The sequence below is a fragment of the Caretta caretta genome, chromosome 3 (genome assembly GCF_965140235.1).
Source record: "Caretta caretta isolate rCarCar2 chromosome 3, rCarCar1.hap1, whole genome shotgun sequence".
Taxonomy (NCBI): Eukaryota; Metazoa; Chordata; order Testudines; family Cheloniidae; genus Caretta; species Caretta caretta.
In genome coordinates this window covers 4,113,799-4,136,209 of record NC_134208.1, presented here as the reverse complement: position 1 = coordinate 4,136,209, position 22,411 = coordinate 4,113,799, and the positions used below count along the sequence as shown (strand labels likewise).

Sequence of the window (22,411 nt, the reverse complement as noted above, 5' to 3'; positions counted from 1 at the left end):
GGACACTGCTACAGATTCACAGTCCCAGTCTTGAGTGGGGGACATATGGGGAGTGGTCCTGGCCGATCCCAGTCTCTGGGGTGGGGGGAGGTCCCGGCCACTCTCTCATCTGGAACTGGCCCTTGGGGATGGGAAAGGAGCTGATTGAAGGTGTTAGTGTCCAGCATGGCCTGGAGCAGGGTCAGCAGCTCCTCCTGGGGCTCCGGCCCCTGACGCACCCCCCCACACACTTCCTCTCCCTCTTCTGTGCCCAGCCCGCTCTGGGAGGAGAGGCAGCAGCTCACAGCAATACAAAGATAGGGAATCCCTTGCACACACCCACACACACTGCTTGGGCCCCTCCTTCGGACAATTCTGGTTCTGCTTCTGCCCTCCACACTGGCAGAGAAAGAGTTAACGGAGCCAGAGAGCAATCAGTGCACCCGGTGGGCAGGTCCCTTTTAGGATTAGTTCCAGCTGAGGTAGGGTGACCATCCGTCCCCTTTTTTAAAGGGACAGTCCCATTTTTGGGGACTTTACAGGTGCCTGTTACCTTCCACCCCCGTCCCGTTTTTTCACAGTTGCTATCTGGTAACCCTAAGCTGAGGGCTGTATTAGGGGTGGGTCCCAAGGGAGTGGAGGAAGGACAGAAGGGCAGGAGGAGGGAGCTGGCCAGGCAAAGAGAAGCTGCAGGAGTGGAGTGAGCTTGGAAAGGACCAGACCCAGGGAGGCAGGTTCTGACCAAAGAGCCATGGGCAGAGAGAACTACGGGAGAGGCAACCAAGGAGCTGGGTCTGGAGGGGACGCTGCTCTGCTCCAGAGCCGTACAGAATAGGGCCGAGCCTGGGGAGGGGTGAGCCCACGAAGGGGCTGGGGAAAAGGCCCGGAGACAGGCTGAGGTGGGAAGTGGCCCAGGGAGGCTGCCAGCAGATCTGAGCTTCAGAAGGTGGTGTGAAAGGTCCCTGATCCGAGCGGCGTACGGACTGTTGGGCCCAGAGTCGGGCTGAAGACCTGGACTATTGTTTGGGCGACTCTCTGTTACCCGGGACAGGGAGACTACAAGTGAGTCATGAGGAGGGCCAGAGTAGCTGTGGGTGGGCTGGACAGACCCTGCTATGTCACCCCAGTCACACGGGGCATTGGGAGGGTAAAGAGGGCTATCCCTTGGGTCCCCAGAGCTGATGAAAGTTCAGGGTCCTCAGGGCTGTTCCAGTTGGGAGGAGAAACTGAGGCAGGAGGCTGGTACCTGTGGCACAATCCTCTTTATTTACAAAGAACGTACAAAGCCGTGTACAAAGCCCAGGAGGCACCAAACAGCAGGACACGGCTGCCGTGCTCCCAGCACCAGCGCTCCGACCCCAAACCTCTCCAGGCTTCTCCCATAGAAGATCAGGGTTGGAAGGGACCTCAAGAGGTCATCTAGTCCAACCCCCTGCTCAGGGCAGGGCCAACCCCCAATTTTTGTCAAGATCCCTAAATGGCCCCCTCAAGGATTGAACTCACAACCCTGGGTTTAGCAGGCCAATGCTCAAACCACTGAGCTATGCCTCCCACACTCCAGTTCTGCAGGCTGTGGCTGCTTTTTCCTACTCGCCGGCCCCCTCCCTCTTTGTGTGTCTGGCTCCTTGTGCTGTCTGACCCTCTCCGCCTTCCGCTCCCGCCCAGACACGCTGAGTCAGCAAACACCCCTCTGCCCAGTTGTGCCTCGATCCTGGGAACTGTATCATTTCATACATGTCACCTGACGGAAAGGTGACTGTTAACCTCAGCAGTTTCATGGGGTTAACCCAAACCATAATGATCTCTTAAAGATTGTGGGGCACTCAGATACTATGGGAAAGGGGCCAGCTAAGTACCTCTGATGGATTTCTGTGTATGGCTCCCAGGGAAGGGCTCAGCCGTGCCCTCTAGCCCAAGGCTCCGGTTGGAAGCAATGCCAATGCGGAGATCCTGCCTCAGGGAGCCCCAAGCCCTCCCAGAGCAGAGGGGGAGATGCCCTTTTGGAACACCCGGCTTGTGCTTCCCAGGCTGGTGTGGAAGGGTGATGGGGACTGGTCCCTCACCCGCCCTGTGCTAAGGCTCCAGCAGAGCTATGCTAACAAGAAATGGGAACAGGAGTTTCTGACATTAGCCCCGTTATCAGGGTCGATATCCCTGACACTGATGGCCAGTATCATGGTTGCCCCCCTGGGGTGTCTGGTGCCCCCCGGGGTAAGAATGGGTGCTGTGCAGATGTGTGAGAGGAACAGGAAGCTTCTTCAATACTGCAAACCCCAAGTGCTCAAAAATCATGAGTCAGGGCCCCTAAAATCATGCCTGGCCTACGAAGCATGAGACTGCTTCTCAAAACACACCCTGGGGCTTATTTGGTTTCTGCTTTTTGAGCCTTTAGAGTTTGCCTTTTCAGTCTCGGGAACTAGAAACTGACTTTCTTTTTTTAAATGAAAGCTGAGTGTCTCACATGATCACCTGACTCCAGGAGCTGGGGCTTGGAGAAAGACAGCAACTATTGCTGGAGCTGGCAATGCTGCTTCTTGCCTCCTTCGGGCTTACATGAGACTCTAGAAGAACACAGGCCCTGAGCTGGCTCTGTTTGAGAGCAGCAGAGCAGGGATGTAACATCAATCAACTGTCACTAAAAACCTGGGGAGCCTTGGTGGGCAACAAGTTCTTAGTACAGGGTATAGCTCAGTGGCTGGCAGCCTTCAGTTCATGTCTTCAGATGCTCATGACTGTCCCTTGCAAGCCAGCCCCCTTGCCTACACCTCCCAGTACAGCCTGCCCCATGACTCCTGGAGTCACTAACCAGGACTCCTGGAGCCCTGCCTGGAGCAGAGGAGATGCTCAGTTACACAGTGTGGGCACTAGTCAGTGTCTTTATTTTTAGACTGTGATTTCCAAAGGCACCTAGAGGAGTTGGGTGCCTCAATCTCATTGACAGTTAATGGGAGTTGGGCCCTCCTCTGGGCTCCTTTCCAAGTCTCAGACTTAATCCTTACAGTGAAAGAGCCAGTTTTGCTGCGTGGCGTGTGTGTGACTTGAAGCAGACACAATCTAGCCTTGTACAAATGTGTCTGCTTTCCTGAGACAGGCTCCTCCAACGGGGAGGGTCCCAGTGCCCAGGCTCCAGCCTGAGCCTGGATGTCTACACTGCAGTTTTATACCTCCACAAGCCCAAGTCAGCTGACCCGGGCCAGCCACTGGTGTCTATTGCAGTGCAGACATACACTGAAAGAGCTCCAGCTGTTTGGCTCAGCAAAAAGATTGAAAGGTGACTCGATTCCAAGGTACCAGTACCTCCCTGGAGGGGAAATATTGAGCACTTATAGGGCTCTTGAATCTAGCAGAAAAAAAAATCACAAGAAGAACCAGTGGTGAGCAGCTGAAGCCAGATTGTCACAAGCTGACTATGATGGAGTCGCCCTTGTAATGACTGACCCCAGCTGCAGGGGATCAGAGCGCTGGCTGTTTAACCAGAGCTGTGAACTCGGTCTCACTCCAAACTCACAAATCTGGGCGACTGGGCAACAAACGGCAGGTGACAGTCAAGGCTGATAAATGTCAAGTGATGCACACTGGAAAACATCATCCCAACGATACATATAAACTGATGGGGTCTAAATGAGCTGTTCCCACTCAAGAAGGAGATCTTGGAGGCATTGTGGATGGTTCTCTGCAAACATCCACTCAATGTGCAGCGGCAGTCGAAAAAGCAAACAGAATGCTGGGAATCATTAGGAAAGGGATAGATAATAGGACAGTAAATAACATAATGCCTCTATATAAATCCATGGTACGCCCACACCCGGAATACTGCGTGCAGTTCTGGTCTCACCATCTCAAAAAATATAAATTAGAATTGGGGGAAAGTACAGAAAAGGGCAAAAAAATGATTAGGTCTGGTATGGAACAGCTTCCATATGAGGAGAGATTAATAAGACTGGGACTTTTCAACTGAGAAAAGAGATGACTAAGGGGGATATGCTAGAGGTCTATAAAATCATGAGTGATGTGGAGAAAGTGAATAAGGAAGTGTTATTTACCCCTTCACATAACACAAGAACCAGGGTTTATCCAATGAAATTAACAGCCAGCTGGTTTACAACAAACAGAGGGAAGTATTTCTTCACACAACGCACAGTTAACCTGTGGAGCTCGTTGCCAGGGGATGTTGTGAAGGCCAAAAGTATAACTGGCTTCAAAAAAGAACTAGATAAGTTCAGGGAAGATCAGTCCATCAATGGCTATTTGCCAGGATGCTCAGGGATGCAGTCCTATGCTCTGTGTGTCCCTAAGCCTCTGACAAGGGGACAGATGCTGGGACTGGACGACAGGGGATGGATCACTTGATAATTGCCCTCTTCCGTTCATTCCCTCTGAAGCACCTGGCATTGGCCACTGTCAGAAGACAGGATACTGGGCAGATGGACCTTCGGTCTGACCCAGTCTGGCCATTCTTATGTTCTGGGGAGTGCCCTTTCTGAGTAGGGCCTGGGGGAGTGAGGCTGGATCAAGGAAGGCTCCCGAGCGAGAGCACGGAGCTAGGATTTACAAGGAGCAGGGAGATCCCTGTGGGAAGCTGCCAGAGTCCTGGGGCGGGAGACAGTGGGGGGAATGTCCCGCATTACACAGACATATTCAAATTAGAAATAAGACCACAGGGAGGGCGACTAACCATTCCAACAAACTCCCAAGGGAAGCAGCAGCTTGTCCATCTCTCCATGTCTTCAGATCCTCACTGGTGGCCTGGTTGCAGGGCCAGGGCCAGTTGCTGGGCTCAGGATGGGGGGAATTGGGTGAAATTCTCTGGCTTGTGCGACACAGGAGGCCAGACTAGATGATCTCCTAGCCCTAGGAACTCTGAATCTGTGACCTGCCTGGGAAAGACAGCAGCATGCATCATGAGCAATAGCACCAAAAAAGAGCGATAAGGCTTAAGTTAATGGGACCCCTGGCTCACAGCCAAGGGGGGTGTGGGCCTATCTCTGGGGCATCTTCTTTCAACACTTCTGCTGCTTTACTCTCACTGTTCATCCAGGGGGAAATTGGCCTCGTACAGACGGCCCAGACAAGCCCTATGTGCTCAGGTGGGAGTTCCTGGGGCTGGTGAATTTCACCCTGTGAACCTGACAGTAAACTGACGGTGGGGCTGCACTGCAGTAGGTGGGCTCGTCAGACTATGCTGGTTCCTGGTCTGGCCTGAGGCTGCGGATCAGAGCAGCAACAGGCTGCACGCTGGTTCTTAGGTTTATGAGGGACTACTTTTTTACAAAACATGGAAGAACAATTAACAGAAACCAGTTCTTATATCCTCTGTATAAATAGTTCTCCCAGGGGGTTGGAAAAGGAGTCTGTTTCCCTGCTGCCTGCCCTCTTTGCTCCAGAATCTAAGCTTTCATTTAAAAACAAGTCTCTGGCCCTTATAGTGGAGTAGAAAAGCATCCAGTTGTGACCCTGAGTCCTCAGAGAGCCTGAAACAACAACTCTGAGAGAAGCGTCAATGGTTCTATTTACGCTGGTGGGTGTTAACTCTGAAGCCTAATGGTGACCATTTAATTGTCAGCATTATTAACTATTTCTCTGCCAAAAACCTATGTGAGGAAGAGGAGAGGAAAACCTATTATGGAGGCCTGCCCACCTGCTGTGAGCGGTGCCTCTTACAAAAGAGCTGAGCCTGGATTGTTGGACCAGTTTGAGTTGAGGGCGGAGCTTCTGCTTTGATCCCCATCTTGCGGGAGGACAATAGAAGGCTGTGCCAGCCAGAGCTGAGCCTCCACATTCTCACCGACAGCTGCTGAATCTGTTGCGTTCAGGACACACCCCACTTGTCCTTTATCTCTGTGTAAAATGTACATCTACAGTGGCAGGCGCATGGTCTGGGACTTATTGCAGCCACACGCACAGCCTCTCCTTGCACTGCAGGTGGGTAACGAAAGAGCTGTCCTGTCTAGAAACAGCCACAGCCTGGAGAGACAATCCAGGGGGGTTGCTAACTCCCAGTGCTTTATTTCTCACCGTTCCTTCCTCATCTAGGAACCGGCGGTAGAAGGGGAACCTCTCTCCTTATGCTCTGTATTCAAAATAGCTGTCTCTGACTTCTCTCTCCTGGGAGGTCACCCTCTTCCCTGAGGGGAAGGTTTGGTACGTCCGCAGATTCTCTGGAGACACGCGGAATAAATGCCATTGGGTCTTCGCACTCAGAGGCGGGCTGAGGAGAAGCAGAAGAGCAGAACGTGGGTTACATGGCTGGGGATCAGCCCCCGAAAGCTCAGCCCTGCCCCAGATGTGTCCCATGGGAGAGGAAGGGTGAGCAGGGGAGACATGGAGCCTTGCACAAGTGAGTTCACCAGGGTGCGTACATGCTCACTGGTGTAAATAACGATTGCACAGTCTGGCCCTAACTGCAAAAATGCTTAGGCGGGTTGGAAAGGGAAATCCAGTTGGCTATCGCAGCTGGAGTCCCATGGATCTTCTCAAGCGCTCTTGGATCACACTTGGTGGAGGACCAGAGTGTGTGTGTGTGTGTGTAACAGCAGGTGGTAAATTATGTGTGTATCTGCTTGCACAAACACACCCATACAGCCCTGAGTATCCTCCCATTTAATTCTACTCAGAGATGGCATGCAGCGCTCACTCGGGTGTTGGCCCTAGCCCCCCTTCCATCTACACACACAGCCCTCTCCATCCGGTCCTTTCAACCTGGGCTAGCTCGGGGGGTGCGTTAGAGCCCCGGGGGCTGCTTTCACTGAAGCTGGCAACCCACCCACTCAAACGCTGCCAGTCCTCCAGTGCCTCCCCCCATGCAGCCTGGGTGCCCAGAAGGACAGACAAATTCTCCCACAGGTCCCTAGGAAAGAATCACAGAGCGGCTCAGCTTCCTGCGCGCAAAGACCCATGGGATGTGCCCTGCCGGAGAGCCTGCAACGCACATGGGATGCGGGGGGCCAGTGAGGACACAGTAACTCAGGTCAGGCTTTGCAGTGCGGCCGGTGTGAAGACACGGGACAATTCACACTCTCCAAGGGCAACATCCATGTTGAAGGGGCTGAAAATCAGCCCAGCCTAGTCTTCATCTTGATTCCTTTAGGCTTGTCTACATGGCAAGTTACAGTGCTGCCAGACAGGATGTGAATCTGCAGTGCACCTGACTATCAAGGTATCCCCTTCTGGGCTCTAACCCAGGGGCACCATTTCAGATTTTTTGGGGCGGACTTTAATCGTGATTCCAAAGGCTACTTAGGCACCTGAAAACTCTTGGTTTTTTTGCAGATAATAACTTAGATACAGTGCTCCTGTCAGATAATAATTTCTAATTCCTCTATAAAGAAAGAAAATTAAATAAATATTAGACCCACTTAGCTCTAATACTTGTTGTGTCAATTCACTTAAGGGACACTGGTTAGGTTTAAAAAATTAATGTATATTCTTACTTTGTTACTAGACGGGATGTTGGAGCACAGAGAGTTATTGCGTGTGACTTTTGGAGACTTTACAGTCTGGTGGGGTCTGATTTTTGGAACTAAAAGATACTTGAGGCAGGCAATACAATGAACATTATCATGGCTCTGAACTAGCTTGCACATTTAACATGTTAGGAACCTGCATGCTAATAATGGTCTTGCTTCATAGTGACAAGGTGCGGGAGGTAATATCTTTTATTGGACCAACTTTGGAGGGTGAGAGAGACAAGCTTTCGAGCCACACAGAGCTCTTCCTCGGGTCTGGGAAAGGTACTGCGAGTGTCAGCTAAATACAAGGTGGAACGGATGGTTTAGCATAAGTAGTAAGCACATGTTGTAAGGGACCATTCAAGGTAGAGTATGTCATAGTAACATTCTATTTCTAAATGGCTACTAAAGGGTTAATAAATGATCAATAGACATTATAGAAGCAGTGCATGTTATAGATGGTACTAAGCAATCTGTTGATGCCCTGATAGAGGTCTATAAAATCATGAGTGGTGTGGAGAAAGTACACAGGGAAGTGTTATTTACTCCTTCTCGTAACACAAGAACTAGGGGTCACTAAATGACATTAATAGGGAGCAGGTTTAATACAAACAAAAGGCAGTATTTCTTCACACAACGCACAGTCAACCTGTGGAACTCCTTGCCGGAGGATGTTGTGAAAGCCAAGCCTATAACAGGGTTCAAAAAAGAACTAGATAAGTTCATGAAGGGTAGGTCCATCAATGGCTATTAGCCAGGCTGGGCAGGGATGGTGTCCCTAGCCTCTGTTTGCCAGAAGGTGGGAATGGGCGACAGGGGATGGATCATTTGATGATTCCCTGTTCTGTTCATTCCCTCTGGGACACCTGGCATTGGCCACTGTCAGAAGACAGGATACTGGGCTAGATGGACCTTTGGTCTGACCCAGTATGGCCGTCCTTATGTTCTTATGACCTGCCAGGCTTCATAACAATTAATTGGAGGGATGAACAAAGGCCTAAGGAGTGGCTTGATCACAGTCTATAAGTACCAACATTGGGAACCGAATTTTGACAGTTGAGGGCTCTGGAATCTAACAGACAAAGGTTTATCAAGATCCAGTGACTGGAAGTTGAAGCTAGACAGGTTCAGACAGGAACTAAGGGGCATTTTTAACAGTGAGGGTGATTAACAATTCCAAGGGTCGTGGTGGATTCTCCATCACTGGCAATTATTAAATCAAAACTGGATGTTTTCCTAAAAGATCTGCTCTGGTTCAAGCAAGAATTAATACCGGGAAATCCTGGGGTCTGTGTTATTCAGGAGGCCAGACCAGATAATCACAGTGATCCCTTCTGGCTTTATAATCTATGCCCCGTTTATTAAAACATCTATTAATCATTTATCAGCACTTCATAAACTATTTATAAATGAAGCCTTAATCCAAAGCACGGCTGTAACGGCTCCGTGACTCAATGATCAGATGACCGAACCACATGTCTCTAAAACATCCTGGTTCCAGCAGATGTTTGCTTCCATCCGTGTTAAGGCCAAAAGGAACCGTTAGCTCAGGGGGGCCAACCTGGGGCTCCGGAGCCCCATGTGGCTCTTCAGACGTTAACATGCGGCTCCGTATCTAGGCACCGACTCCGGGGCTGGACTACAGGCGCCAACTTCCCAGTGTGTCGGGGGGTGCTCACGGCTGAACCCCCCCCGGCTCTGCCACAGGCCCTGCCCCCACTCCACCCCTTCCCGCACCCTCCCCTGAGCTGGCCGTGCCCTCACTACCCCACCCCACCAGAGCCTCCTGCACGCTGCGAAACAGCTGATTGTGGTGGGCGTGAGGAGGGAGGGGGAGGCGCTGATCGGCAGGGCTGCCGGTGGGCGGGAGGCGCTGGGGGCTGGAGGGGAGGAGCGGATGGGGGGCTGCTGATGTATTACTGGGGCTCTTTGGCAATGTTCACTGGTAAATTCTGGCTCCTTCTCAGGCTTAGGTTGGCCACCCCTGTGTTAGCTCATCTAGCCTGACCTTGTTCCTTTCAGCTGGACTCACGCAGGGACATGGTTTGATAACCATTGATAAGGGGCTTGGTACGCGACACGCAGAGCTCAGCCCCTCTGCAAATGAGGCCCTCTTACTTCAGAGCCTAAACATGTATGTAGAACCCTGTGTTTGCCCTGTACTACTATATTTGCCTTTTGACACAATGCCGCAAGCCGCAATGAAGGGTGGTCTTTCAGTCTTATTCCTTGCTCTTCAGGCATTGACATCAGGGGCCAGACCCTCAACTAAAGTGTAAATCAGGGCAACTTCATTGAGTTCAATGGCATGCGGCTGATCTACACCAGCTGGGGAGCTGGCCCAGGGAGCACTTCTCCGAGGAAGAAAGCATCAGCCACAGAAAGAGAACTGTCTATTTCTTTCCATGTCTGTATTTGCAGCGTACAGTTCCCACCATCACAACACACTCGACAGCAGCACAGGGAAAGGGCAAACACAGGAGCAAGCCAGCCAGGAGGGAATTCAACCGCACAACCCAAAATGAGAGGGTAACCCGAAGGATTAGAATAAATTCAGCACATTCGGCTGTCAGAAAACATCCAGTTCAAAGAACGGTTTGTGATCCAGACTGAACATTTAGAAACTTAGGAATAGCAAGACTGGGGTTGAGCAATGGGTCATCTACTTCTGACTCCCTGGTCCTGCCACGCTGGGGCAGAGCAATGGGCCACCCTTTGCTTGCACTTCCCAAATCAGTCCAGTGTTCCAGCAGTGGCCTCTATCAGATGCTTCAGAAGAAGACATACGTCCCTCACAAGATGCACCTGGCTGATAGTGCAATACCTTCCCATGACAGGTGTGCGTGTGTGCAATACCTTCCCATGACGGGTGTGCGTGTGTGTGTGCGCACCACATCAAAACCCACAAACACTATAGTAATCCATCCCTTGGGAGGGGCAGGGTCAGATGGCATTCAAGGGGCAAAATCGTTATCAAAGCCCTAAACTGCTAATACCATTTGCAATAAGCATGTGTGTTAATTTTAATGTGTGCTACGTTTATCATTAGTCTAACCAGGCCCCAACATTACACTTCAATGTGCATAGGACAAAAATCCTACAATGCCCTTCTCATCCGCTGGAAGGGGCTTATGGGTCAGAGTGGGTGAGCAACTCAGCATGAGCTCCCCACCCGAATGCCAGCCTTGCAGTAGGGAGCAGGAGTCGGGTGGTGATTTTACCTCTAAATGTAGCATTGGTGAGACCAATATTGGAATCCTGCCTTCACTTCTGGCGGCCATGGTTTTAAAATGATGCTGGAAACCTGGCCAGGGGGGCAGAAAAGAGCCACAAAAAGGGTCCCAGGGTTGCAGAAAATGCCTCCCTGTGGGAGACTTCCAGAGCTCCTTCTGTTTAGCTTCTCAGAAAGATTCAATGGTGACAGGATTATGGGGAACGAGGAGGATCCGGGGAACTACAGGCCGGTCAGCCTCACCTCAGTCCCTAGAAAAATCCTGGTGCAGATCCTCAAGGAATCCATTCTGAAGCACTTGCATGAGAGGAAAGTGATCAGGAACAGTCAGCATGGATTCATCAAGGGCAAGTCATGCCTGACTAATCTAATTGCCTTCTATGATGAGATAACTGGCTCTGTGGATGAAGGGAAAGCAGTGGACATGTTGTTCCTTGACTTTAGCAAAGCTTTTGACACGGCCTCCCATAGTATTCTTGCCAGCAAGTTAAAGAAGTATGGGCTGGATGAATGGACAATAAAGTGGATAGAAAGCTGGCTAGATTGTCGGGCTCAACGGGTAGTGATCCATGGCTCCATGTCTCTTTGGCAGCCGGTACCAAGTGGAGTGCCCCAAGGGTCGGTCCTCGGGCCAGTTTGGTTCAATATCTTCATTAATGATCTGGAGGTTGGTGTGGACTGCACCCTCAGGAAATTTGCAGATGACACTAAACTGGGAGGAGAGGTAGATACGCTGGAGGGTAGGAATAGGATACAGAGGGACCTAGACAAATTAGAGGATTGGGCCAAAAGAAATCTGATGAGGTTCAACAAGGACAAGTGCAGAGTCCTGCACTTAGGACGGAAGAATCCCATACGCCGCTACAGATTAGGGACCGAATGGCTCGGCAGCAGTTCTGCAGAAAAGGACCTAGGGGTTACAGTGGACGAGAAGCTGGATCTGAGTCAACAGTATGCCCTTGTTGCCAAGAAGGCCAATGGCATTTTGGGCTATATAAGTAGGAGCATTGCCAGCAGTCCGAGGGACGTGATCGTTCCCCTCTATTCGCCATTGGTGAGGCCTCATCTGGAGTACTGTGTCCAGTTTTGGGCTCCACACTACAAGAAGGATGTGGAAAAATTGGAAAGCATCCAGCGGAGGGCAACAAAAATGATTAGGGGACTGGAACACATGACTTATGAGGAGAGGCTGAGGGAACTGGGATTGTTTAGTCTGCAGAAAAGAAGAATGAGGGGGGATTTGATAGCTGCTTTCAACTACCTGAAAGGGGGTTCCAAAGAGGATGGATCTAGACTGTTCTCAGTGGTAGCTGATGACAGAACAAGGAGCAATGGTCTCAAGTTGCAGTAGGGGAGGTTTAGGTTGGATATTAGGAAAAACTTTTTCACTAGGAGGGTGGTGAAGCACTGGAATGCGTTACCTAGGGAGGTGGTGGAATCTTCTTCCTTAGAGGTTTTTAAGGACCGGCTTGAGAAAGCCCTGGCTGGGATGATTTAGTTGGGGATTGGTCCTGCTTTGAGCAGGGGGTTGGACTAGATGACCTCCTGAGGTCCCTTCCAACCCTGATATTCTTTGATTCTATGATTACAGTGTGTAAGGACCTTCCTCTGGAGAATATACCTGGTTCTAATGGGCTCTTTATTCTGGCAAAGAAAGGCAGAAAAAGAACTAGTGGCTGGAAGCTGAAGCCAGACAAATTCCAATTAGAACCTGGATGCACATTTCTGCCAGTGAGGGAGATTAAACCCTGGAACAAACTACCAAGGGAAGTAGTGGATTTTCCATCTCTTCATGCCTTCACATCAAGACTGGCTGCCTTTCTGGAAGATGCTTTAGCCAAACATAAGTTATTTGGCTCAGTAAGGGGGTAACTGGGTGAAATTCTCTGGTCTGTGCTATACAGGAGGTCAGATTAGATGATACAATCTTCTGGCCTGAAACTCTGACTACTTTTTCTCTGTTGGGCAATGTGAAAATTAACCAGCTTCCCAGCACTAGATGGCATCTGTGCATCTTGGTTTGAACCTCTTAGCATTTTGCAGCTCACAAGAGGCAAAGGGTGAATTCCCACACTTCCACTCAGACAACAAAGGATAGGCACTTTCTGTCTATTTCAACCCACCCCAGAGACTGGCAGAAACTGGTTGCCAAATGCAGTTAGTCTTTTGCTCAGGAAACTTTAGAGACCAAAGTCTGGGAGTTGGGGATGCTGAGCATCATACAAGATCAAGCCCTACAGTCTATGAAGAACAGACTGAGATCACAATGTTTTTTTCTATAAGGCATCACCACAGAAATCAATGGCAAATTCTGAATGCTCAGCATGTGTGTGTAAGGAGCAGGAAGGGATGCATCTGTAATAATGTTGTGGCTTCACATATACAGTGATTACGTTCATTGGCGATGCGCCTCTGTAATTCCACCCTCTTGTGCGTACACAGTACAGTACATTCTTTAACTACACGCTCAGGTACTTTTTCTGCAGGAGCCCTGACACATTCTGTGCACAGGGTGGACAGTGAATGAGACAGGGTGGTGCAGGGAGTACAACTGGGGTTCAGAAAGGAACAAAAGCTTGATTCACAGTTGAAGTTGCAGAGGGTTTTGAATGAGGGGTTCTGGGGAAAAATAGCATATGACTGTAATATATGAGCTTGCAGTATGTAATGCAGCCGTTAGATGTCTGATAGCTATGTAGAACTGCAGACATGTTATATTTCCTGGTAAACAGAGGACAAAGCTGGAACTCAAGCCATGTGGAAGTCTGTTTGTGCGTATAGTCTGTACATGGTCTGTTTCACATGGACTGTGCTTCTATATGTCATAACAGTCTTTAATCACATGATCACTATCTTGTAATGCATATGTACAAAGGGGCAAAGTTAAGGTTGCCCAGGCAACCTTACTTTGTCACTTCCTGACTATTGAGTGCTTGTCTTTGCAACCCTAGTATCCTTTCAAGGTAAGTTTTTACTTTTTAAAAAATGAAATTATTTATAGTTGCTTCTTCTTGGAGAAATAATCTAATCACTGTGTCTATGTTCTTGGGATTTTTACTTTTTATACTCATAAGCAGATGGCTAGACACAATGTGACAATTCAAATCTGCCATCTGTTCCTGAAACACCTGGTCCAATATTTCTCTCAGGAGAAGAAGCCTCCCAGTGCCATTATGTGAAACAAGAGGAGTTTTGACACACACCGGAACAATGAGCTTGCAGAATGTGGTGGCGTCGTGCTAATGATTTGGGGTGTGGGTAAGAACTGGACAGTCAGATCCACTAATTTATTTCATAGTTTAAACAGACAATTTGGAAACCTAGCATGTCTTCACTGCAGGTGTGGGGCAATCAGGAGATCAAGGAACTAAGGGGTTGTCTCCAAGCAGAGGAGTTTTCTTGTGATGACTTGGTCTCCCGTGATATGGACAGGGCTGGAACATGGAGTTGGGGAGCTGTCTCCCTACAGAGCTCCAGATGGGATCCCCACATTTCCAAGGTGCTAGCAGGAAGGTATGCATAGCACTTTCAGGCCATCTATGGGAAATGGTCCTGTGCCCTTCTGACACCAAAGACTGACCATGACCCCTAGCCATGAAGAGTAGGAGAAAAAAGGATCCGAGGTTGCTCTGTCCGTATCAGGGTGCGGTATGAAATCTCCCTCAGAGTGTACTGATCAGGGTTCCTGATTAGGGTGCGACAATGAATAACAACAATAACAATACTAATCCCTCCAGAGAAATGTGCAGATTAGTCAGGTGAAGCTTGTGAAGTGCTTTGAGTTCCCTGGATGAATGCACCGATGGCTATCAAAGTGAAGGCACATCACATAAGGAGGGTAGGTTTCACCCGCCCTGGCGTTAGCATCACGGCTGCAGGCCAAGCGCCTCGGTGGGCTAGGCAGGTACAGCTCAGTAGCCAAAGGGCTGCCTCAATGAATCCGTAAAGGTCATTTGTAAATGCAATGGGAGGGAAGAAATTGCCATATGAGATAGTCCCAAAGCTGCTGGTTCCTTATTAATGCCCAGGGCCCCTGGAGAGGGCCTATGACCCGTTTTGCAGTTCTTACAGAGTCCTTTTCTGCACTGCAGTACAAGCGTCAGCACTGAATGTATTATTGAACAGCGTTCGACGGACAGAACACGGTTTTCACCGGAGGGAATAATTCTTATTTCCCCAGCACATCCGTCTGGCCACGAAACAAATAAAAACTCTCTCCCCTCTCTTCAGAGTGCTTCCCAATGTCAGAGCTTTGTACAAAACTGAACCGAGTCTCAGAACATCCCAGATAGGTAGGTACATCCGCATTGCCAAGTCACTTAGTCTCCCCGTGCCTCAGTTTCCCATCTGTGCAATGGGGCTCATAGCACTGCCCCACCTCACGGGGGGTGTGGAGAAGATCAGTGAATTAAAGACAGGGAGGGGCTCAGCTTTCATGGTGTTGGGGGCCATGTCACATCTAAGATGGAAGATAGACAGTATTACAACCCTGTCCCAGGCTGGCCGGCCCCAGTAAATCAAGTAGGTCTATGGCCCCTATGCGAAAGCAGGTGCTCTCATTTGGCTAATTAAAAGGGCAGGGCAACACCTGGAGTCTATAAAGGACCAGAGAGAGAGAGAGCCAGTGAATCAAGGGCCGCCTGAATCAGTCAGAGAGATGCAGAGAGAGACAGGAGATCTGGTGAGTGTGAGATGCCCACGTGAGAGTCAAGCTGGGCAGATGGAGCTGCCAGAGGCAGACGGCGGTTCCTGGGGGAAGGCTGAAGGCAGCAGAGCAGCAAGGAGAGTTTTCAGGCTGACATTCCCAAGCCAGAGGGCCAGGGCTGGAGGGCAGCAGTGGAGCGTCCCTCCTGACATCTCTAGGGCCAGAGAGCTGGACCCGGGAACAGTGGAAGGGCCTGGGGGGGACTGAGGGATGCTTCCTGCTGAACATGATCTCCCAGCAGAGCATCTGTGGAGGTTCCTGCTGGGAAGGGCTGGGGTGGCTGTCCTGGTACAAGAACAGGAAATGGCTGTGCTGGATAGGTGGGGGCAGGGGACACTGTGGGGGATGCCTGGACACTCGGAGTGAGGTGAGGGACACTGGGGATGCGCCAGGCACTCGGGGCGGGGTGAGGGATGCTGGGGCATATGTTGCATTTACTGTAAGAACTCTGCTGGGGGAATTCTGGTGTATTGAATTGGGACTTGTTATGATTTATGTGCTCGGGACTCTTGTAACAAATGAACCCCACAATATATTTATACTTGGGAAGAGGCTTTGGACAATTTCTGGGGAGTCTGCAGGAGGGAAACTGAGGCAGGCGTGCCTGTCGTGTAGCAGCCTACCACAGGAGGGCACTCCAGGTGGGGTGGCCCTATGATGCACCCCTATTTTACAGATGGGGAAACTGAGGCTCTGCGAGGTTTGTTTTAAGTGACTTGCCCAAGGACACACAGGAAGTCAGTGCTGGGAACAGAATCAAGGCCTCTTGAACCCCAAACATTTGCTTGGACTACAGCTGCTCAGAACATTTCCAGCAGGGTGATGTTCCAGGGTTACATTTCTGTCTGCCCAGAGAGCTTGACCCACAGGATCGAATAGGGGCACAAGCGCAAAAGGCCGGCTAATGTTGAGCTGACATGAAACGTAGCATCTTGGGTCCTTTCAACAACCAGAAATGAACCAGCTGGATTTCAGGAAGGTCGAAATGTTTCAACATTTCTGAATCAAAAACGTCAGAATTTCTGTTCTGCGAAATCTTTTGACCTTTCAACCTTTGGTCCTGATCTGGGTTGAAAACCAGTGCTGAACTATCCGCCTCAGCTCTCGCTGTAACCGCTAGGCGATGCCCCTCTTTATAGCATCCTAGCCCAGCATGGCAACCCGACTTTTCCCGTTGGTCGTCTTTCTTTGCTCTGTGAGGGCGGGGCTGGGGCTGGCATCCGATGCTGGCTGACTGGAAGTCTGGGGGTGGTGGATGGAGCCCCAGGAACTAACAACCTGCCCACTCAGGAAGGAGGGGCCACAGGAGCCAAAAATCATGCGATCTCGTGAGACAACAAAAAAAGAAAACGAGACTGGGAGTATGAAAGAAGGGTGACCACCCGGGGGCTGAATTCCTCTATGGCAGGGGCACCCACCTCCTCTGACATGCCACCAGTCAGGGGGCACTTCTAGAGGGCAGACAAGAGATCCAGTCTCCATGGCCCATCCAGGTTTACGTGCCTTTGCCGAAATCTCCAGCCTGGGGTGATCAATTAGGGCCAATCGCTGTGGTGGTGTTTGTGTCTTGAAGTCACTGTGGCCCTGGTGTAACCCCAGTGACATGAGGGGAGTTACACCAGGGATGAATTTGACTCGTAGCTCCTAGTGCAAAATTAAACCAGGCCTAGGGGCACCTCCTATGGATGGTGATTTGAGGCTTTAAGGCAGGTCGCTTAGCCACAGGGGCAGGGAGCTGTGCCAAGGCAGGTAGGAACGCGAACATCCTGAGGCTAGGGCTGACGGTCAGAGGCGGTGCGATCTGGAAAGCTGAGCACAGCAGGGTACTGACACAGCCTTGGTTTTGCTTCATGTGAGATCCCTTTGGTGTGTGTTCACGATTTGCAGCTCCCAGGGGCAGGCAGTCCGACGCGTGGCTAGCTCTGCCTCGGTAGCGCTCTGTCTCCTGGGGGAAGGCAGTGAATGAAAGACGTGGGGGAGATGCCAGCGAGAGCGGATTAGTCCCTTAACTCTGGAATTCTCAGTCCCCGGGGTTCCTAGCACATCATGGGGTCCAGGTGCGGCTCCACGTCCCAGGGGTGATTCTGCAGAGCTTGACGTGCACCTGGGTGTGGGCCAAGACCCCCAGTCGGATCATAAGACTGTTAACGAATTGGCCCGGATTCTTCTCCGCACTGCTCTGCCAGCACACAGGGTCCCTAAAGCCAGTGTAACTAGCCACAGTCACCGCTGCATAGATGGATCCTCCTGCAGTACTGGCATCATGGCTCCTACGCCATCCACCTTACTGTGGATATAAAGGGGCAGGGCAAAGGGATAGGGGGTGTGGCTAGGGCTTCCCCATAAACAGGGGAATCTCTAGCAGGAGCAGAGAGGTTATTCGACCTCTGTATCTGGCCGTGGTGCGACCGCTGCTGGAATCCTGTGTCCAGTGCTGGAGCCCACAATTCAAGAAGGATGTTGAAAAATGGAGAGGGTCCAGAGAAGAGACACAAGAATGATTAAAGGATTAGAAAACATGCTTTATAGTGACACATGCAAGGAGCTCAATCTATTTAGTTTAACAAAGAGAAGGTTACAGGATGACTTGATTACAATCCATAAGTATCTACATGGGGAACAAATAATTAATAACAGGCTCTTCAATCTAGCAGAGAAAGGTCTAACGCAATCCAATGGCTAAATGCTGAAGAAAAACAAATTCAGACAAAAAATAAGGTGTACCTTTTTAACAGTGAGGGTAATTAACCCCTGCAACAACTTACAAGGTTTGTGGTGGACTCTCCGTCACTGACAATGTTTAAACCAAGACTGGCTGTTTTTCTGAAAGCTCTGCTCTACGAGTTATTGAGGGGCAGTTCTCTGGCCCGTGTTATACAGAAGGTCAGACTAGATGATCACAATGGTCCCTTCTGGCCTTGGAATCTATCGACCACTTGGGGATGTAGGCACTCAGCATAAATTAGAGCAGCCTTCTTGCTACTCTAACTCAGGCTGTGGACCAATTCAGCACAGAGTCAGCCCAGAATGAGATGCGGGAGTGCCCTGAGCCTGAGGTGTACTGTGGCTAAAGATTGGGGCCTGTATCTCTGAGTCCCAGATCCTATCCCTGCATCACATGCTCGGTAGCTCCAGAGGTAACCAGCCAAGGAGCTCCACCAGCTGGCTCTGTACTCCTTGGGCATGGATGCCCAAAGCCCAAGCAGTTTGGCGTTTTGTGCCTGCTTGTGTGTTGCCTTCAAAATACCGGGAATGTCAAGTCTGATCTGCCCCGGTTTTGCTAGCAGACTCCTGGGGGCTCTGAGGAAATGTGCATCGAGAGAGCTAATTTCAACAAAGAAGTCCTTTCTCCCAAGTGTTCTTTAGGTAGCAGAGTCTGACTAAAATCCTGTCCCGTCTCTGGTGATCACTTTCCAGGCTCTGGTGTCATGCGATGTCCTCGTTTCATTAGTTCTCCAAAGACCCTTCCAGGGCAGACATGCCGTGAATAGGGCTAAAGAGGGTTTAATGGAAAAAAATATTACACAGCTGGAAACAGAAGAAATGGTTTCCTGGAATATTAAGCCGGGCAACTAAAATCATAGGGTAGGTTTTATTCATGTGAATTCTGAACCCAGTGATCTATTTCCACTGTTACAAATGCCTAAGTCCTTCCACTGCTGAGAGTCCTAATGAAGAGATCTTCAGGCAAATGAGAACTCTGTCAGCAAAGCCAAAGGGTTACAGTTCACACCTCTTCTTCAGAGGCAGAGTCTGCGCCCCCTATTACAAAATGTACAAGAAAGAGTGAGGTTGGCTAGGCAGGGTTTTAAGCAGGCACTCTTCAATGCGTCCCCTTCCCTCCATCCCAGTACATACGTGCCAGGCGCTCTCCCTCTTCACTCTCAGATCAGCATGGCAGGGATGCACAGCTAGACTGCAGCTGCCAGGCGGCACACCCTCTCAAGGGTGTGCAGACAGAAAGTGGCAGTATGCACCAGGGCTGTCCATGCAGAACTCTCCTGCTTCATAGCTAAACAAAAGAGGACAGCCAAAGACGCTGTACACTACTGGGTGTGCTGCCGAACACAGAGATGCCCATGGAACAAGGGTCTGAATGTACCAGGGATTGGTGCCTTCCCTGTGTCTCAACAGTCCAAAAACATCTTAACATTCCAGTGAGCACAAAGGAACCCAAATGGCCAGAGGCTGAGCAGCAGGTGCAGTGGGGGAACCAGCACCCAAAGAGTTAATTAAAACAGACTCAGTGGAGCCTAGGAAACCGGGAACAGAAGCCCCTTCCTTCTTTGCAGCATGTCAGGTAATTCAAAGGGCTCATGTTTGCAGAGAGCCCACCTCAACCCCCCAGACAAAATCAGTGCCTAGAAATAAGCCCTGTGTGTTTTATCATACAGAAGCGATGGAAACATGCAGAGGGTTGTGCCAGGGTCCCTGGTGGGGCGGGAGAGGAAAACGCTGCAGAATAGAACAAAACCAAAACACTGGCAGCAAAATGAATGACAACAGACATTTGGAAAGGACCGGCTTGCACAGGCTTTGTGCACCCAGCGCAGAATCAAGGCGGGACAGGGGGGTGGTTATTACAGAGGCGAGGGTACAAAAGCAAATGCAAATGAGTCTTTGCAAAGCTAAAAGCTGCCTGTGTTTGGTGCAGAAAGTGCTCCCTCCCGCTTTCAGCCATTCCCTGGAGGAGCACAGTCTTGCTCAGTGCTCCCCCTCTCAGAGCGAGGGGATGCCAGTCGGGCTGTCTGGAGGGACACAGAGAGAGCTAGCCCTACGGCAGGTGCATTGGTGGCATGTGTTGGCAGCGGATTCATAGAATCATAGAATATCAGCGGGGGAAGGGACCTCAGGAGGTCATCTTGTCCAACCCCCTGCTCAAAGCAGGACCAATCCCCAATTTTTGCCCCAAATCCCTAAATGGCCCCCTCAAGGATTGAACTCACAACCCTGGGTTTAGCAGGCCAATGCTCAAACCACTGAGCTATCCCTCCCCCCAATGGACCCTGCTTTGCTGCCATTCAGTGATGCTCAGGCTCAGAAGGGACCATTGTGATCATCTTGTCTGACCTCCTGTATATCCCAGGCCAGAGAACTTCCCTGAAATCATTCTTGTTTGAACTAGAGCCCTGACAGCCAGCGATACTCAGAAAGCCTGTGGCTTTGACTAGCACTCTTCAAGCCTTTTGCATCTTTATCTGAGGAGCTCACAAGTGCCAGCCAATCAAGCCTCCCAACAGGTATGTACGTTACCCCCATTTCACAGATAGGGAAACTGAGGGACAGAGCAGGTGGTATTACCCAAGATTACACAGTGAGTCAGTGGCAGAGCCAGGTTTAGCACCTGGTTTCCTGACTTCTAGTCTCATGCTAAAGCCACAAGACCAGCCTTCTACAGGTCCCTCACTGTGGTCTATAAGCTACAGAGCCTAATCCTGGCCAGACATGCAGAGTAAAGAGCTAACAGGTGTACAGCTCCAAGCACAACAAGTGCATTTGATTATTTTCAGCTTGAAGCAGGGAAGCCTGAGTCCCAAACAACCCACGGTCCCTGCCTCTTTGTACCTGCAGGCCAAAGCTGAGCAATTCCAGGTTTTTTAGTACTGATGAATTCACTAACGCTTGCGCCCATCTACTTCACCATCAGCTATGCACCAGGCCTCCCGTGACCTCCGTGAGATGGGCCAGCAGCAGCAGTAGAGGGAGGGAACAGACAGGGGGCATGACTCGTACAAAGGAGGGGGTGTCAGAGGCAGGGTTAGGAATCAGAAGCCCCAGATTCCCAGTCCAGTGTTCAGCCCCATTCTGCACCACTCACCCCATTCTGGTTCTCGGCCTCCATCAATGAAGAGACAAACGCATGGAAAACCTGCTGTTCTGAGGGTGCAGGTCCCAATCCTGCACTCCGATCGGGCTCTTGCGCCTCCATAGAGCCAGTGGGTCCAAGGGGCTGCCCGTGGGGAGCTGATTACAGGAGCAGGGCCTGATACGAGACCAGAGGCTCACTTATGTGCACGGGCCATGCAGCCCTTGGGACAGACCATTGAGGCGGCAGAGAACAGTGCTTTGCAGTGAGAGCTTTTCCTGGCTTAGGAACAAGCGATGCGGCCAAGCCTCACATCAGCGCCTGCCGTTCCTGATATCCCAGGCTCGCCTTGCACCCAAGCACAGTGCTCGTTTCCACATTCGTGTACCCCCCTACCCCGCACACACAGACACACAAAGACACTGATAATTAACAGCCACCTATTGCCTGGCACCAATCCAAAGCTGCATCAGTCCCAGGCAGCCTCCTTCCCTTCAGCTTTCAGGACCTGCTAAACAGCAGCTTTACAGCAGCGACAGACAAAGACTCCACGAGAACAAACTCCACGGAACCTTCCTCGCCTAGAGGGGCAGAGACAGCCGGGGACCCAGTGGGTGGATTTCACCTGGCCAGGGAGCAAGCACCACTTGGAGCTCTCACACTAGGGGTACGTCTACACAGCAACAAAAACCCCGTGCCTGGCCCGTGCTGCAGGGCTGGTCCGTTGCTGTGTAGACGTCCAGGCTCGGGTTGGAGCTGTGAGGATCCCAGAGCTTGGGCTCCAGCCTGAGCTCTGATGTCTACACAGCAGGGAAACAGCCCCGCAGCAGCCCCAGGCGGCTGGCACAGGCCAGCCGCGGGTTTTTCTTTGCTGTGCAGATGTACCCCAGCAGGTCCCAGCTCTCCAGTGCACACCGGGAGGGGTGGCAGGGGACCGGTTATAAAACCATGCCCCACAGATGGGAAGTGGGGTTTTGGCAGGTTGAGGCAGAGGAACACTCTGATCCATTAGCTATTACTCCTGTGAGTGCTACTCAAGCTCACGAGACAATCCACGTGTGTAAGGTTTACTCCTAGGAGTATGGGCAGCAGGACTGAATCCTGTGGCTCCTACCCTATGTGGAGGAACCTATAGAAGATTCTGAAGGCCCCCACCCCCCTCTCCAAACTAAGCTCCATACCCACTGGTTAACCCTGGGTGTTTAACCCTTTAGGGACTTGCCAGTTGGCTGGTTTGGGGA

At 50.8% G+C, this 22,411-nt stretch overlaps 1 protein-coding gene across 2 annotated transcripts in view; it reads right to left on the bottom strand.

Moving 5' to 3' along the window:
* Window positions 1-1,226: 1,226 nt before the first annotated feature.
* CIMIP2C (ciliary microtubule inner protein 2C) overlaps window positions 1,227-22,411 on the bottom strand; it is a 45,752-nt gene continuing 24,567 nt past the window's right edge. Inside the window, exon 4 of one of the 2 annotated variants that reach the window (XM_075126283.1) lies at window positions 1,227-6,187. In XM_075126283.1, the coding sequence (XP_074982384.1) occupies window positions 6,043-6,187 (145 nt within the window). In that variant the 3' untranslated portion in view covers window positions 1,227-6,042. Of the gene's footprint in view, window positions 6,188-17,865; window positions 18,858-22,411 lie in introns of those variants that run through there. The other variant, XM_075126284.1, reaches the window with a different exon arrangement.